Source organism: Gekko japonicus, unplaced genomic scaffold (genome assembly GCF_001447785.1).
Source record: "Gekko japonicus isolate JY-2015 unplaced genomic scaffold, Gekko_japonicus_V1.1 scaffold2294, whole genome shotgun sequence".
NCBI lineage: Eukaryota > Metazoa > Chordata > Lepidosauria > Squamata > Gekkonidae > Gekko > Gekko japonicus.
Window position 1 is genome coordinate 138,041 of NW_015174339.1, and position 18,152 is coordinate 156,192.

At 41.3% G+C, this 18,152-nt stretch overlaps 1 protein-coding gene across 1 annotated transcript in view; it reads left to right on the forward strand.

Moving 5' to 3' along the window:
* The window catches only part of LIPI (lipase, member I), a 37,361-nt gene that overhangs the window by 18,164 nt on the left and 1,045 nt on the right, over positions 1-18,152 (forward strand). The window contains exons 5-9 of the mRNA XM_015424284.1: positions 627-716; positions 4,410-4,577; positions 10,124-10,219; positions 12,864-12,975; positions 15,525-15,698. Coding sequence (XP_015279770.1) covers positions 627-716; positions 4,410-4,577; positions 10,124-10,219; positions 12,864-12,975; positions 15,525-15,698 — 640 coding nt within the window. The remainder of the gene's footprint in view (positions 1-626; positions 717-4,409; positions 4,578-10,123; positions 10,220-12,863; positions 12,976-15,524; positions 15,699-18,152) is intronic.

Genomic DNA, 18,152 nt, shown 5'->3' on the forward strand with positions numbered 1-18,152 from the left:
CATGGCATATCTTCACCATCCATAATATGTTGTGGCTCCATGGTAGCATTATCATTTTTGGATTTAGCATGAAATTATTTCCAGTTTCTTCACACAGTATCTTAGCCCCAATATGACTGAGAATGTGGGGCTTTCAGTTTCAGATAAACTGCCTTTTTCAGTTTATTCCAGTTTATCCATTAATTAAGATATTGTTGTAATATGGGTCCATTGCTTGTTGTTATTTCCTTAGTGAATATGAATGATCAATCTTCTCTTTTTTGGGGGGGGGGGTGATGGAAAGTGTTGCCAGGTCTCAGCCAATTTATGACAATTCCATGGGGTTTTCAAGGTTAGCGATGAACAGAGGTGGGTTGCCATTGCCTGCCTCCCTAGACCTCCTTGGTGGCCTCCCATCCAAGCACTAACCAGGGCTGATACTGCTCAACTTCCTATTTTTGATGAGATTCGGCTAGCCTGAGCCACTGAGACCAGGGCTCCTTTTATTCTTTACATTCTGTCAAATGTGTAAACAAGGAACACTTTGTGATGTTTAAATTAATATTCTTAGTGTTTGCTAAGTGTTGATTCATTTGTTCTGAAATCCCTTTTATGTTCTACTTCATTGTGTGTTGAGTTTTTGTTAGCTTTGGGTTACAGGAAGCCTTTGGGAAATATTGACTTCTACCCAAATGGAGGAACAGATCAACCAGGATGTCCACAGACAATACTTGGAGGTAAATATGGAGAAATTAATTATGGTTAAAAATAATATCAGGAAAGGTCCTAACCAGGATTCACAGCTGAACGAATAATTAAATGTTCTCATATTTTCATTTAAGGAGTAGATAGAAATGCCAGTGCAGGAAGCAGGTGCTTAACCTGTTCATTTTGAGGTGCTACTTCTACTTCAAGCAGTGTGATCCTAAGCAGAATTACACCCTTCTACCCATTGACTTCACTGGATTTAGAAGACTGTAACTCTGTTAGGATTACACTGCAACTGTGGTTGCAGTCTTGTTTCATTTTATAAAGGGAATACACAGCCAATGGGAAATGTTTATAGGAGGACTTCATGGTCTTTTCTATGCTGTAGAATTTAACCTGGTGCCTTTTTGTAACTGAACAGTGAAAATATTCAGTAATGTGGAGTACATAAAATGTTTCATTTCTGGGATAATTCACTAAAAATATTTCAGTGTCTCATAACTTTTCTGAATGCTGTTGAAGATAAATTTGCTCCTGGTGCAAGGGTCCCAACAAATTCTGTGCTGTGAGTATTGCAGAAATAGTGCATATGAAGTGCTTTAAACACTACGGTGCTACCAATGGCCCACCAAGGCAGTTAACAGATTAAAAATATATGTAATAAAAACACATTTTAAGAGAATGAAAAACAAAAAATCCCAATGGTATCTTTGGGGAGAGAGTTACAGAGTGTTGGTTTCACATCCAAGAATGCTGTCTCCTGGGTTGCCACCCACCTAATTCCAGAAGGCAGGGGGAACCCAAAGTAGGGACTCAAAAGATGACCATAACTACTGGGTAGGTTTGTAATGAAACAATGGTCCTTCGGGCATTCTGATTCAAAGCAACGAGGCTTTAAAGGTTAACACCAATTCCTTGAATTGTGCCCAGAAACATATTGAGAGTCAGTGTAGATGGACAAAGACTGGTGTGATATGTTATCTATGACCTAGCCATAGTTGCCACCTGCTTATCCAGCAGTAGGCCTGGGCCCAAGTGGACTCTCAAATGATGGACCTATTCATTCAAGGGGAGTGCAGCCCCATCCAGAACAGGTGATACCAGCAGTCCCAGGGCAGACCTTCTGCATTGCACTTCATTTTATTGGGATTAAGTTTCACTTTATTAGCCCACATCCACTCCAAAATGGCCTCTAAGCAAGTTCATAGTTTCTACAGCCTCCCTGGGATTGGATGGAAGTGTGAGGTGGAGCTGAATGTCATCCACATATTGGTGACAACCCACCCCAAATCTCCAGATAAGTTCACCGAAAAGTTTCATGTACATGTGCAAAAGCATAGAGCACAAGATGGTGCCTTGTGGGACCCCAAAGGCCAAGGGGCTGAACAGCAGTCCTCTAGCACCATGTTCTGAAATCTACCCTCCAGGTAGGACCAGAACCACTGCAAAACAGTGCCTCCCAATCCAGAAATGTGGTCCCAGAAGAATACTATGATAAGATGGTGTTGAAAGCCATTGAGAAGTCTAGGATTCAGATACCCTCTGTCTATCCCCCAGTGCAGGTCATAGGGTGACCAATGCTGTTTCAGTTCCATAACCAGGCCGGAAACCAGGCTTCGTATCTTATGCAGTGCAAAAATTATAATATATAGACTGGCTTTCCTGAACCAGGCATAGTTACAGTTAATTCTGTTTGACAGTTCTAATTGGATGAACTTACACACTGCAGTTACTTTTGGAATCAGAAGTTCTCACTATTAACATGTTCAGGGTTTTAACAAAGGCAAGATCACAGGACTTGCACAGGCCATGCAGTCTTCATAGCTATCAGCATATAACCTTCAGATGTCACTGGGGAAAAGTCTCTGCATTTCCCAATAATAGTGGACTAGAGCCAATGAACTATGAATGGAACAAGCTCCAATAATGGATCTCTCCCCCTTTCCTCACAGTTTCCTTTGCCTCCCCCAGCTGCTGTTGAAGGTCCCCTGAGAGCAGAGTAGGATGTGGCATCGGGGACTGCAGCAAGAAGGGCAAGAATCATGAAAGAGGTCATGCAAGAGGAGAAGGGGTGACTTTTGCCAATTCCTTTTCCTCCATGTACTGCATCTTATTCTGTTCCTAACGTAATCTGATCTGGAGGAGCAGGTTTTTTTGGGGAGGGGTTACAAAAAAAAAGAGTGGAGAGAACCATTCTATGAACTTGTTCTGTTCACAATTCATTAGATCCATCCAATTCACTGTCTGTTCTTTTGGGAATGCTGATACTTGCCACCAAACATTCAACAACAGATTGTGCACTTGGACTGAATGGGAGATTGAAATTCTAGAACACATGTTTCTCTCATGCACTTTTTATTTGGACTTGTGCTTTATATTCATTGAGCCTTGGTTGAGAAAGTATTCAGATAAACCTGATCAAGGTAAGATTTACTTTTTGTTGACAACCCAGAACCATGTAATAATTGAAACTGTTGCAAAAATTTTGTATGAAGTTTTAGGAAGATGTTCAGTATTCTTTGCAAATTGAGTTGTATGCTCTGTATGTTATGCCAATAAAGGTGGATTGATTGTCTCAAATGAAAGGTGAGAAGAAATGGAAGTGGGGATGAGACTTACAGTAGAAACAGAGGCTGTGCAAAATGATTTCAGTGTAAGCTTTCTGTTCTGTGATATAAGTCTACCAAAAATGTGCAACTGATTGTCAGAGAAGTATCTTTTGCCATAGTCCCCAGTAGGAGGCTGATTTGGCATTTTAAAAAATGAGCAGGTGTTATACTCACCACTAGGGGTGTGCAAAAAAAAAATCGGCCCATTCGGATTCGGCTGAATCGGGCAGAATCAATTTCAGCTGGCAGTACAAGCCGATTCGGGAGTCTTTCAGCCAGCCAAATGTCAATTTCAGCCCCATTATATCCTATGGGCCATTGAAGTCAATGGTGAAAACATAGGGTATATTCTGGGGGCTGGAGGGGAGGGGGCTTGAGGGAGAGACTCCAAACTCACAGGGTAGCTGCTGGAGCCTCTCCCCAAGATACCAACCAAGTTTGAAGAGCATTGGACCAGGGGGTCCAATTCTACGGGCTCTCAAACAGGTTGCCCCTATCCCCTCCATTGTTCTCTATGGTGGGAAAAAAGTTACTTTTCCCCCATGATAGAGAACAATGGAGGGGATAGGGCAAGCTGTTTGGGGGCCCGTAGAATTGGACCCCCTAGTCCAGTGTTCTTCAAACTTGGTTGGTATCTTGGGAAGAGGCTCCAGCAGCTACCCTGCCAGTTTGGAGCCTCTCCCTCAAACCCCCTCCCCTCCAGCCCCCAGAATATACCCTATGTTTTCACCATTGACTTCAATGGCCCATAGGATATAATGGGGCCGAACTGCCACTGAAATTCGGCGGCAATTCGGCAGCAAGCCAGTTCAAATCAGAGAATCTGAATCGGCCTGCAGCAGCGCGAAAGGGATCCGAATGGTCCATTTTCGGGGGTGCATTCGGTTCGGACAAACTAAATGCACATCCCTACTCACTACCCCGCCACTAAATTTCCTGCACTGCATTCTTGGTCATAAAGCTTGTAACCCCACATTATATTTCCATAACATGAAAACATATGCCTACCTTGAAATGTGGCTATTTTCTTGTTCTGTTAAGATTAGTATTACTCTTAGGAAAACTAACACACTATTACATGCTTACTGCTTTCCCCCCCTTTTTTACTCTAAGGATCTCAGTATTTCAAATGTGACCATCAGAGATCTGTTTTTTTGTTCATGTCATCTTTGGAACAGAAGTGTAACATAACTGCGTTTCCTTGTGACTCATATGTGGGTTATAGAAATGGAGAGTGTACAAGCTGTGAAGCTTTTAAACCCCTTCCATGTCCAGCATTGGGTAAGGATGACGTAATATCTTATTACTTTTCATACATTTTTACTGTGCTCTTCCTCCAGTGAGTGCTTCCCCTCCTTCATTATATCCTCACAACAAGTCTGTGAGGTAGAGTAGGTTGAGAGGGTGACTGACCCAAGATTATCCAGTGAGTTTTATGGCAAGTGGGGATTATGAACCCAGATCTCCAGATCCTAATCTAACACTCTGGAAAGAACATAGTATTTATGGTTTCACAACAGTTAACCCGTGAACAGATACATTTCAAGTGCCACATATATTGTTCTAGATAGGTTGCAGTGCAATCTTGAGCACAACTACATCCTTTTTAAGTACATTCAAGTCAATGGGTTTAAAAGGGTGCAACTCACCTTAGGACAGCCCAGATGGTATTGTAACTCCTTTATCATAAAATAACTCTTTATTATAAAACAGATTTTTAGCTCCATCTCTCCTGGCTTCCCTCCTCACTGCAGTCCCCATTCTGCATGATTTTTGTCTGTGTGAGTCTCACAGTTCTAGACATAAAATTTTCAGTGACAGAAAAGGAGTGTTCTTCTTTCACCACAGAAAAGCTTGTAGGATTTAAACAATCAAAAACTCTTCCTTGTAGAAAGCAAAGTAATACTTGCGGAAAGCAACTCCCTACATAATTATTGTTTATCTTCAAACAACATTGGTTTGGATCCAGCTGTGCCTAAGGCAAACAGAAAGTACTTTTGCTTACACAAGAGTAGTGATCTCTGCAAGTAATGATCTGTGCCAGTAGTGATCTGCAGCAGTTGTAGCTTCCACGCTGTACACCTCTCCAGTGGAACCCCGCCCTCCATCATCGGGAGCCACTTTTCAGGGCAGCACAATGGCCTGCAATGAGAAGGGTGAGACAGGAAAGCTTTTGTCCATGAACACAACTCTGGTCATGGTGCTTCAAATTCAGTACCATATCTCATTATTATCCCAACAGTATTTGTTTTGAGGTCACAGGACAGATGGGCTAGATCAAATTATATCTGAGTTTAACATAACTTCATTTAGTCATGCAAGATGTTTGAGATCATAGAACCATAATGCTGTCAAAACTTTATGATTAGTTCATGCCCTGAGGCCAGTTCTCCATACATTTAACTGCATCCACACCCTTGCATTAATCCTCCCATAAATTCTCACAAATTAGCCTGGTGGTGCAATCAGCATGTGGTGCAATCAGTAACTGGGAGTGGGAAGGTGCCACTTTGCCAAAATGTGAAATGAGTAAGCAGTCAATATTGATGCCAGTTTTGAATTGTGAAGTATCGGGCAAGTAATGCAAAAACTTGATCTCTTGCTGGACTGAATAAAACTTTATCTCTTCCACTAACATTTTGATTAATAATTAAAAAAAATTCTGTATAGTCTTAGTACTGCAATAAATCTAATCCAACCATGAAAAAAGTGTTATGAGCACACACTGAAACTTCAACCAGATAGCCTTTAAGCCAATTAATAAAAACTGATTTAGTTTATTAGAATTAATATAAATTGAGCAAGCACTGAAGACCCCTGTCCTTGACACATGGAGAATGCATAATTAGTTTTTGGTTTTACTGATTACGTAGCTTGACTGAAAATATTTTACTAATTAAAAGTAAATGCCATGGAACCAGGAATTTCAACATTCATTCAGTTTGAAGAGGTAACCACAGTGTCTTCACCCTGCCCTGAGAAATGCATTGATCTGACATTAACTTATGCAAATTGGTTTTAAAAATGTTGGGGGTTTTCTTTCCTTCAGGGGCTGGGTGGGCAAATGAACCATCTGTATTTTGTAGAAGTTCTTTATACTTAACTTTTCAGGACAGAATTAAAGGGATTGATTAAATCTTGCTTCCCCACGTTGCCCTAATCCAATGCTGTTTGTGCATGTGCACAGTTTGCCTTTTATAGTTGGATGGTAATCTATGATCTTTATCACGTCAATTATAGATAGCAATAGAATACTCTGTCTATTGTCGCCTGTGACTGACAAGGACAACCAATAAAAACTCAGAAAATGTGAAGACAGTTTGTCCCCTTTGGGATTAAAACAAACAAACAGGTGGCTAAAAGAATTAGAATTCTGTAAGGAAAATGTTTTAAAAGGTAGCCTTATTTAAAGAAAATTATCAAAAGCAGCTCCTTGAACATAGCTGACATATCAAATGTTTTAATACTGAACCCCGCAGATTAGCAGGAAAAACTGCATGAAATGTACATGTTTGTAATGAAGAAAGATAGCTCAGTAATGCAAAACATTTTGATGAGGATATTAATATCCTATGTTACAGTATTTATTTCCTTTATTTATAGTCCACCTTCTCACAGAGTCTCATAGCAGATAAGGCAGGGTGTATCGATGCAATCAGTAGGATAGGACATCTGATAAACAATGCAATAAGATTAGGATTACAGCAATGTGAAACAAACTATAATGTATTAGACACAGAAAGTACTCCATCTGTCTGTGTTATACCTCTGAGGATGCCAGTCACAGTTACTGGCAAAACGTCACGTTCTACAATGCCAAGACCACGGCCACACAACCCAGAAAATCTACAGCAACTATTAGACATGATACTTTATAGTTTGTTTCACATTGCTGTAATCTTATTGCATTGTTTATCAGATGTCCTAGTCTACGTTAGCACAGAAAATGGTGTTATTAGTAGCAAATAATGCAGGAAGAGCAGGAGAATACATACTGCAAACAGATAATACATGTTGAACGCAGTGGTATAGCTCAGAGTTCCATTCCCTTTATAAAAATGCCATTCTGAACAATTCCATTTTGTATTCTAATAGCCAAGTCAGCCATATCTTTGGATACGTAAATCCAGTGACTAGAGCTCTGAACAGGCAAGACAGATCCTTCTGCAAACCTGAAATAAAAAATAAAAAATTGGGAGTTTAAAAAACCCAAAAATGATAAAAAGAGCACCTGTAGCTTTAAGCAACAGAGTCTCTCAATGCCTGTTGCTAGGCAACCACGGTATTCCAGGCTGGATTTTTGTGAGTAAAATGGCAGAGTGAGGAGGCAGTGCCCTTTCCAGGCCTGTTTTGGCCCTTGAGGGAGGATTCCTAGCCTGAGGATAGGGTTGAGTACAAGCAAAAAATGGAAGAAAAACACAACCCTGCATGAGAAAGATCCAGGTGGGCAGCCATGTTGGTCTGAAGCAACAGAACAAAGTTAGAGTCCAGTGACATCTTTAAGGCCAACAAAGGTTTATTCAAGGTATGAGCTTTCATGTGCACGCACACTTCTTCCAATACATTGAAATGGAAGTTATATATATGAAACTTCCATTTCAGTGTATCTGAGGAAGTCTGCGTGCACATGAAAGCTCATACTCTGCATGAGAAAGGTAACCAAAAAGACTGGAATAAAGAAAAAGAAAGTATAATATAACAACTCATGGAGGGAAATGCACAAAATATTGTATATAATTTAATAATACATTCAGAAATGCTAAAATGTCATTTAAAAACAACAATCTTGTGGTTCAGGGTAGAAGTACCTAATCCCAATATAAAGACAAATGTCCATTTACGTACATACAGGTTTGAAAGTACATGTTACCTCCATATGCAAGAACCAATACCAAACTCATTTTGGCACCTGGCCTTCCTCAGTGGTATAATTCAAACTGAGCACTCAATTAATTCAACAAAAACATATACAAAACTGATCACATATCGAATGGACCAGAAATGAAGGGGAAAAGAGAAGTAACTATCTCTGTCTGTTAAGAGACAAACTTGATCTAAATTTTTGCAGTACATGGAACTAGGATAGTAAAACTGATCATATACCGAATGGACCTGAAATGAAGGGGAAAAGAGAAATAATTATCTCTGTTAAGAGACAAACTTGAAATTTTTGCAGTACATGGAACTAGGATAGCTTCCTTTCCCAAATGTTACCCTTCCAAGGCTCCACTCCTAAATCTCAGGAATTTCCCAACCTGAAGCAGACAACCCAAAGTGGGGGAACTGATCTCTGTAGCTGGGAGATGTGTTGTGATTCCAGGAGATTTCAAGGCCCTACCTGGAGATTGGCAACCCTAGAAGGACAGAAAGAAGCAGGAAAAGGGGAGAGGCTATGGGGGCTTTCAGGAAAGGGAAATAGTGGGGAGAAGGAGAAATAAGACTTCTCCTGCAAGTCCTTGCGGGTTTCCACTGTTATATAATATCCCTGTTACCTTTATAAAATGCCCTCTTGAACAATTCAGTTATACATAGGCTTTGTTATGACAGAAGCTTGGGAGCCTTCCTGATTTCTTTAGGCAGGCCATTCTGTAAGGTGGAGCCAAAACAGAGAGTGGTTGTGTACAGTCGGTTTTAGGGTGGCACCAGAAATAGTGGGGAGAAGGAGAAATAAGACTTCTCCTGCAAGTCCTTGCGGGTTTCCACTGTTATATAATATCCCTGTTACCTTTATAAAATGCCCTCTTGAACAATTCAGTTATACATAGGCTTTGTTATGACAGAAGCTTGGGAGCCTTCCTGATTTCTTTAGGCAGGCCATTCTGTAAGGTGGAGCCAAAACAGAGAGTGGTTGTGTACAGTCGGTTTTAGGGTGGCACCACAGAAGGCCCTGCTGAAATGAGCAGCGCTTTCCAAGTGGCCAGCCTCTTCCATAACTGTCTGAAATAAATTTCATACCTTCCTGTGAGCTAAATCTTCATGGTGTGGCCTTGAGAAAGTCACTGTTTCTCAATCTAACCTATTAATGGAGCTATTGATTGGCTGACAATCCTGTGCACCCTTCGTTGAGGCATGCACCGGCCCAGACATCCCATGTTTCCTTATGATGGAATTGTCAAACCCGCTTGATCACTGGCATCCCATTCTGTGCTTTGCAGAGAGAGGCTGCTCTCAGCCTGCATCAGACAGGCGGAGACATGTTATGAAACTAGAGAGTCTGACCAAGGAAAATAATATTTTCATCATTTCTACACAGTTGTCATTCTCTTCCCCTGCAGTTCTATGCCTCTGTTAGAAGCTGAGGAGTGTGAACAGTCAGAACGCATCCCAAAGTTTACATTCTGGATTCTGTTTCATCTTATTTAATCAAACTGTGCATGCTGCTTTTTTACCTTGCAGAGAATTATGGGGCATGTTCTAGTATACATGCTTAGGTAGGAAAATAAAGCAAGGAAGAACAACTAGCCAGTTCTGCAAGGGAGAAAACCAAGTGCAATTGTCACGGCTTCCTTTCTGTTTTCCCATCAATACATCTTTTGAACAGGTTTTTGCCTAGCTCGTAAGAATATTGTTATGAGTCTAATAAATCAAGTAAAATAAAATGACTAACGAAAGAAATGCGTAATTTTTTGCTGGAGTGGTGGAGACTACTTGCTGTCATAAATACAATAGCTGTGTTGGAATTTAGCATGCATAACTTGTCTGGGTTTTTGTGGTTGGATGCCAGTTTGATTTCCCCAAACATTATAAAACAAAAGCCCATCGTTAGGATTTTATCTTTTCTATGTGTGTTAATTTTTTGTTGAACATATTCCAATTGGAATTTTTAGGTTATTATGCTGATAAATGGAAGAACCATTTAATTGAAAAGAACCCCCCTGTGACAAATGCTTACTTTGACACTTCAGACAAAGAGCCTTTCTGCAGTAAGTGATTAACCATTCTTTTTACACTTTCTCTAGTTTTCATTGTATGGGAGCGTTATGAATAAAATACTTCTTACTGTCCAGATAACAAGGCACACTCCTGATTAGACTTGGTTCTTTGTTGCTGTATCATTTATGAAATCTGTTGTGCTCAAAAGATCCATGTGTTAGGGAAAAATGCTAAACACAGGAAATTACCTGGGCAATCTGGTAGGAAATGACAAATGAGCTGGATCAGAAAGTGAGAAAGAACTGGATTTGCATTGGATAATCAATAAAAGATTAATTTCAAGAAGTACAATGCAAGACAGCTAAAGCTGTACACCCTTTCATTATAAGATGTGTGACCTAAGGTATATGTCACTGTCATTCTCAAATTGATAAATAACACCTGTGTGTGACTTTTATTTCAGAATTATTTATTTTATTTACTTCATTTATACTTATTTTTCTCTGCAATGGGTACCCAAAGCTGCTTGCTTACACTGTTTGTCCCTCCTCTATTTTATCTTCTCTTTTCCTCTTCTCTATCTTACCCAGTGAGGTGGGTTCGGCTGAGTGTGTGTAACTGGCCTGAGGGTACCCTGACCTGGATAGCCCAGGCTAGCCAGATCCCACCAGATCTCAGAAGCTAAGCAGGGTCAGCCTTAGCTAGTATTTGGATGGGAGACCTCCAAGAAATTACAGGGCTGCTACGCAGAGGCAGGCCATGTCAAACCATCTCTGAAACGTCTCTTGCCATAAAAACAAGTCTTGCTCACCACCTAGGGGTGCATATTGCTAAAAAAAGAGCTAGAACTTCTGGCTGCTAGACAGTCTTAGGATCTCCTAGCTATTTTACACACAATGTCTTACAATAATTAATTTAATTAACCCAGCGAGTGTCCATGGCAAAGTGGAGATTTGAACCTGGTTCTGAGAAATCTTAGTATGGCGCTCTAACCACCACGCCCTGCTGGGGAATAACCTCATTTAGTGTGTCCCATCCTTACAAGCGACATGTGGTCTGTCTGAAGCATGGCAAATGGTGAAGGCAGCAGGACTGGTGCTGGCTTTGTTGTCCATATGACCCAACAGTGTACTTTATGATTTATTTTAAGATTTATATACCACTTTTCCTCCTTAAAGAAATTCAGAGTATTTTACATAGTAAACATAAAACATCACAATTTAAGCATAATTCTATCAATACTGTCAAGTATCATGAAATCCTAAGACTAGGAACATTAGACTATCCTGGTATCCATAAGTCAGCATTTTATACAGACTCACTTTCTTTGTCTCTCTGTGACAGAAACATACATAGACAGAAAATCACCTTACTGTTATAATTATAACTGCTTTTTTTTTGGCAGCAGAACAGAAAATTGTCAGTTTGGTTAGGATTAAAAAGCCCCCTCCCCCCAATCCTAACTGAACTGACAAAAAGTAGGGAGTAGGACTGGCTATCACCCATTGCTTTGAACTCATCTGCCATTTCTTGGGCTGCGGGGTTCTTACTGTACATAATTAAAATAATGATGATGACATTGTGCTGGCATTGGCAGGTTAATGGTGCTCTGGTGGCCTCTGAAAGTTATTGGCCATTTTGTTTCTGTCTATCTTATGTCCCCACTGTAATTCCATGATGTTCCCTCCTACATTATCTTAGAAGAGAAATTGTGCTATTACAGCATCAATGTGGGAACTAAAGTTAAGCCACAGTTTTATACAAGGTAAACATTCCATTGCACAATGGGCATGATTATCACGGGCACAAGAAGAGCCCTGCTGGATCAAATTAAAGGTCCATCTAGGCATTTTCCATGTGGGGGCAGATTTGTATAGTTTCCCCACTGCTGCTGTGGCTGCTGATACAGAGCAGCAGCAACAGTTCTTCCACATGGCTGGTTTCTCTGCCCCAGTTCCTGTCTACACACCACCAGGGCTTTGCCAGGGTTTTTTTTTTTAATATTGTCAAATGAATATCATTTTATCACTGTAATAACAATCTGTCAGTTCCCAGGCTTAATTTTTAAGTAAGTCTCTAGCCCTTGCATTAATCAGATATAAGGGGAAAGGCGCATCTTCTCATTTCCTGATTTTTTACAAAAGCCTCTCTGTGCCAGGAGGGATGGGCCACCATGGGGAAAGGGGCAAGGAAAATGGCTGCTACGTAGTCAGGACTGGGAAAATCCAAAATTTCCTACTCACATGACAGCCCTCTGGGCTTTGCTGCAACTATTCCCAAAACTTCACAGGTAAATGGTTTGGGGAACGATTGGAGAAAAGCCAGGAAAAAACACAATGCTGTGGAGAAGCAGAAAAACATCCCAACCGCATCAAACCAGGGACAGATGTGTCACTGTCTGTAGTCAGGCATCTGGCTTCCCACACTGGCCAACCCAGTGCCTGGGAGGCCCACAAGCAAGGTGTGAAGACAGCAGCCTTCTGGAACCCTCCCTTTTGCCCCAATCAATGTGCTCAGAGGCACACTGCCTTTCAGGATGGAGGCTTCATTTAGCAGTTATGGCTAATAGCGTTTCATAAAGCATGTATTGACTGTGCCTCATCCCTATTCAAAGCCATCACTGCACCTTTGTTGGCAGTGAATTCTGTAAGCTAATTATGTTTTGTGTGTTAATTTTGCATTTTTGTTTTCCAGTGTATCATTACTTTGTGGATATCATTGCCTGGAACAAAAGTAGTAGGAGAGGTTTTATAAGAATCCAAATAGAAGATAGAGCAGGAAATATTATAGAATCCAAAATAAATAGGCAAGTTTCTTACATTACTTGATTTGTTTTCCTTTTGGACAACTCAGTTTTTGGCTATGATTAACCCAATGGAAGTAAAGGCTATTGAAATTGATGACGGATGGGATTTATTTGCCAGTGTGAAGTGGGGATGCATGCCTGAAAAGCAATTGGTATTTTTCAGATTCAGATATTGGGTTGGATTCCGTATCAATATTTTGGAGTATTCAGGTCACCTCATACCATTTTGGAGTTTTGGTTCTGTTTTTTGTTTGTTTGAAATGCTGATATTTGGGGGGGTCCATTGTTCCCTGTTTCCAGGAGGCTGGAGTGGAGTGGTTGACACCAATATTGCAGGGAACCCTATCCTGCCTGTCCATTAAAGACCTCCAAGTTTCAAGCCAATTGGATGAAGGGGTCAGATTCTACAGATGCCTGAACAAAGTGCCCTCAGCCTTCCTGCTTGTCACCATTGTTTCCTGGGGGTGGGGATCCATGCTTTCTTCGGTGCAAAGAAGCTCATAGCAAAACACACAAGAGCAATCACTACCCAAAAGCCTCCACATGCAAACAGAACCAGCATCAAACCAGAGAATCCCAGCAGAACCATTGACCAGTGTCAAACTAAGCCAAACCAACCTGACAAGCCAGTATCAAAGCAGCCAGACAGGCCTGGCAAGAAACTGACACAGAAACACACATACACACTAACATTACTTCCCCAAGGGCCTTGGGAAATAAGAGGGAGGGGAGTTTCTTTCTCTGCAGTCTGCGGCCTACACTATCACTGGCTTGCAGGAGGAGCCTCAGGATCTACAGCAGCCCTTTATCACTGATGCTCCTGTTTCCTCCCTATGCTGTAAAGAAGCATAACACCAACTTTATGGATGAACTTTATGCATTAACTTTATTTAGTTGCTTCTCTGGGTTCTAACTGACATAGTCACCTACTTTCCTAACATGTCTTGTTCTACTGATGTTTGTGGGGTTTTTCCTTTATGAGAGTGGCAAGAACAATATTTTGGCACTATTTCTGCATAGAATTGTGACAAGAGGTGCTGAGCAACACTAACATCCTTCCTGTGCAAATAGGGTTTAGTTGAGGGAGTTTTGGGGTTTTTTTGTTTTAGTTCTTTTACAACTCAATTTGGAATGTGGATTTTATATCGTGCAAACCAGACTGGATTACTTCCCTTCTGTTTCTCTCTACTTCTGAGTTTTAAATTTAGGGAAGGGTGTTTTTCCCCAACTGTCCAGCATGGAAGATGCAGGCACAAGCACGTGCTCAGCTCACTAGCTCTCAGAATCCAAGAGGACATCTGAAAAGCAGCAAGTTGACTGTCAGGAAGATCAGCTGCTCAACCCTCCAGGGGAGCAGATGTGAGCAGTTCAAGCTGACAGGGTTGCTATCTCCTCTGATGGGAAAAGCCTAAGAGCCACAAGGGAGAGGTCCAGCCAGACCATCTGTGTCCTGTCCCTGTAGTCCAGTGGATCAGTGGCACACAACTCATAGGGCTCAGATAAATAGTCCTTCACCACTGTATCCAGCAAAGCCTGGCTCATATGCCTCACTTTCAAACTGGTGCCAACTGCCTCCCCAATGGTTTCCATCAACATGGCCTATGTAGGAGCACTTAAGCCTGTTCCCACTCAACATTTCTCCCCTAAATTATTCTAAGCTATTTATTTCCCCAGCTAAACTCTTAAGGTGGAGTAATTCTAACTGACAAGAAAAACTGCCTCAAAGAGAATCTGTATAGTAAAATAAGCAGATGTGGGAATAACGAAGGGCCATGTCCAATGATCCCTCTAAGTGGTAGAGTCTTGTGAGCAAAAGTTCTACTTTGTGAGCTACTGGCATTAAAGTTGTGAGCGAGCCATTTGGCTATTGCATAAATTAGTTTGCTCTGAAGCCATCCTTTCTGAGCTAAAACAAAAATGTGTGAGCCGGGGGCTAAAAAACTGTGAGCTGGCTCACACTAACTCAGCTTAGAGGGAACACTGGCCATGTCTTCCTTCCACTCCCCTACCTCCCAGCGTTTATTTTATGTTTAAAAACATAAGTTTAGGAACACACATTTCCTGCAGTAACATGTGCTTCAAACCTTACATTAGACACCGAATCTCTGACAGGACTAAAAGGCCAGACAGGGATTAGAATGGTGTGAAGTCTTCACAATGTGTCCCGTCCCCCCCCCCCTTTGGCTGCTTTTGCTATGGTACTGTGGGGGTAGGGTTAGGGGAATGTCTCAGAATTGCCTGTTTCTGACAGAGAAGAGACTCTTAAATTGGATAGATATGAACAACTTGTGGCTCGACAAACCAAATGCAGTCAACTGCCTTGGGGACCATGAACTGGGTGGAAAGGTGCCATAAAATATTTAAGTAAATAACTACTTGCAGGCTAAAATAAATAACTGTGGGCTGCATTTAGATTGCTGCAGCACATGTTTTGCTAGTCTAGAACAGGATGAGCTTTCATAAAAATTTGCCCACTGCTAATATTGGATATACTTTAGGGAATCAGACCGTTCAGTGTCAACCTAACAATTTATTTGATTTTTCCTTAGTGATGCAGCAGTATTTCACCAGTATAGACAAGCCAAGATCCTTGCTGGATTTTATATGGATTTTGACAGTATATCAAAAATTACCTTGACATTTTCTACAAAGAATGTTGTAGGCCCAAAGTACAAGCTTAGGGTCCTCCAAATGAGATTAAGATCCCTGTCAAATACAGAAAGGTAAGTTCAATATTGTTGGAAATCTTAATATTGCATAGAAGTGAACATGACCATAAATAAGGCAAGTCCTATAAGCACCCTGAGGTCTACTGCAGCACTTGCAGGGGGGAATAACTTTCAGTGAATCTACAAAAGGAAGGAACTCGTCCTTCACATGTGGTGTTGTAGAGATGGTGTTCAGGATCATTGAGCTGCTCATCGAGCCACTTTGCTCAGTTACAGCATGGAAGAGAGGACAATGTAGATGGTGGTGACATGGGGATGTTGTTGGAGGAAGCTCAGAAAGCCACTGTTGATGGTTGGTGAGGGCTACTTGCTAAGTTCAACCTCTGTGGTATATCTTTGGGTATGAAATGCAGCAATATGGGCAGTTTAAAGTACAAAAGCATCATGCTGGCAGGCTGTACAAGTGATCAGTGGGCAAAGCTGGATAAGGGCTATAAAAAAGAACTACCAGTATTAATGATGGAGCTCAAGTGTTCAGGTGGACAAAGGCATCTTTCCTTAGTGCATATCCACTAAGGATAGTGTCAGCAAGATGGTTTCCTTATATAAGCGCTGCAGTATTTTTGTGTGTAGCTTCTGTAGTTCATGTAGGCTGGCTCCCTTTGCACATAGTACTAAATTAGAGCTCATCAAGAAATTAAACACAGCACACCATACTGGCTTAAACATAGACCTGGATCTCATTACTTGCAGACTTTTGATCCACAAGGGGGAGCCATGTTCAGAACTCGATTGTTAAGATCTTTTATATATACTTCATATGGACAAGGTATAGATAGGGGCTCTGGGGCAAGGGATGCTCTGTCTTCTTGGTGCTTGGGGGGAGGTCAACAGTGGGAGGGCTTCTAATGTCCTGGCCCCACTGGTGGACCTCCTGATGGCACTGGTATTTCTGGCCACTGTGTGATACAGAGTGTTGGACTGGATGGGCCTTTGGCCTGATCCAACATTGGCATCTCTTATGTTCTTATGTTCTTATGACAGCATTGATTATCACATACACATCTTACGTACTTGCTACTGTTTACCAATATTATTGGTTATTTTTGGCTTCTCTGCAATTATGAAAGTTTGATTTAAATGACAACTGAATTATTACTTCATGTACCAATATTATGTAGTCTCTTAGCGCATAATTTTATCTTGTACTTTGGTAAAATATGTGGACTCCATGTGAGCACACATAATTTCTGTAGTTATTCATAATTACATAAATACTAATTGATAAGCTACAAACACTACATATCACTGTTCTAACTGTTAATTACATTCAACAAAATGATTATAAATTGTACAAGCATTAGTGAATAATGTTCCAAAGTACATATTAATTTGTAACACACCAAGAACTTGAATTAGTAAGCCCAGAAGCACTGTGGGTAAGTTAACAGAATATGAGCTCTCTGGGTTCATATGGCAAAGTTTTTGAAAAAGTTCACTTATATTGTAAATTTGCCATTATTATTCTAAAGGGGTCAGAGGATAGAAGAGTTGTGAGGTGCTGAATATTCTTCAGGTGTGAATTTTGGCTTGAGAAAGGGAATTCCAGAACATGAGCAATTTTTCCTAAAACCTTCACAAATCTTATTTCCTTACTCTAGTTGTTGCTGTTCACAGGCCTAGTCAGCTGTTGTTTGCCTTTAAAAAAAATCTTAAAAACAGTGAGGCCATCATACAGTCTATCATCTAATCTTACTAAGAGAAGCAAAGCATATAATAAGTACCTCAGTGTTTAAGATTATTTGTCTCGGGAACCATCCTATAGTGAAATTGATGGACTATGTGCCATCCTAGTGAAATTGATGGACTATGTGATAGGGCTGACAGGTCCCTACCTTCTGCCAGTGGGGTGGGGTGGGGTGGGGTGGAGCTTCCCTTCCAGGATCTTCTGTGATTATTTGTCTCAGTAACCATCCTGTAGTGAAACTGATGGACTGTGGTGGGGCTGCCAGGTCCCTACCTTCTGCCAGTGTGGGGGGGTGGAGCTTCCCTTCCAGGATCTTCTGGCATATGTGTGTAGCGCATGTGCCATGATGATGTCACCCAGAAATGATGTCATCGCACTAGGCACATCGCCAGGGGCATTCAGCATTCTAGCATTCAGCCAGAAACTATGGTACCATAGAATTTTTTGGCCAAGTGCTAGAGCATCCTCCTGGTGACATGCCCGGTGCGATTATGTCACCTCCAAGTGACATCATCGTGCTGGGCATGTTGGCATGATCCCAGCACTTTGGGGGCGAGATTCCCCCAGCCAGCCAGATCCAGGCCAGCAGATCGGGGGGCCCTAAAGCAGGGAAACCCCTGCCCCCAGCAGGCAAATGGCAAGCCTACTATGTGATGACCTAACTGTTTCTAAAAAAACAGATGTAAAAGAAAATTGAATGAGCAGCTGAGTGGCTGCTGCCAAAACATATGGGGGGGGGGGGGTGGGGAAAGAAAAGTGCA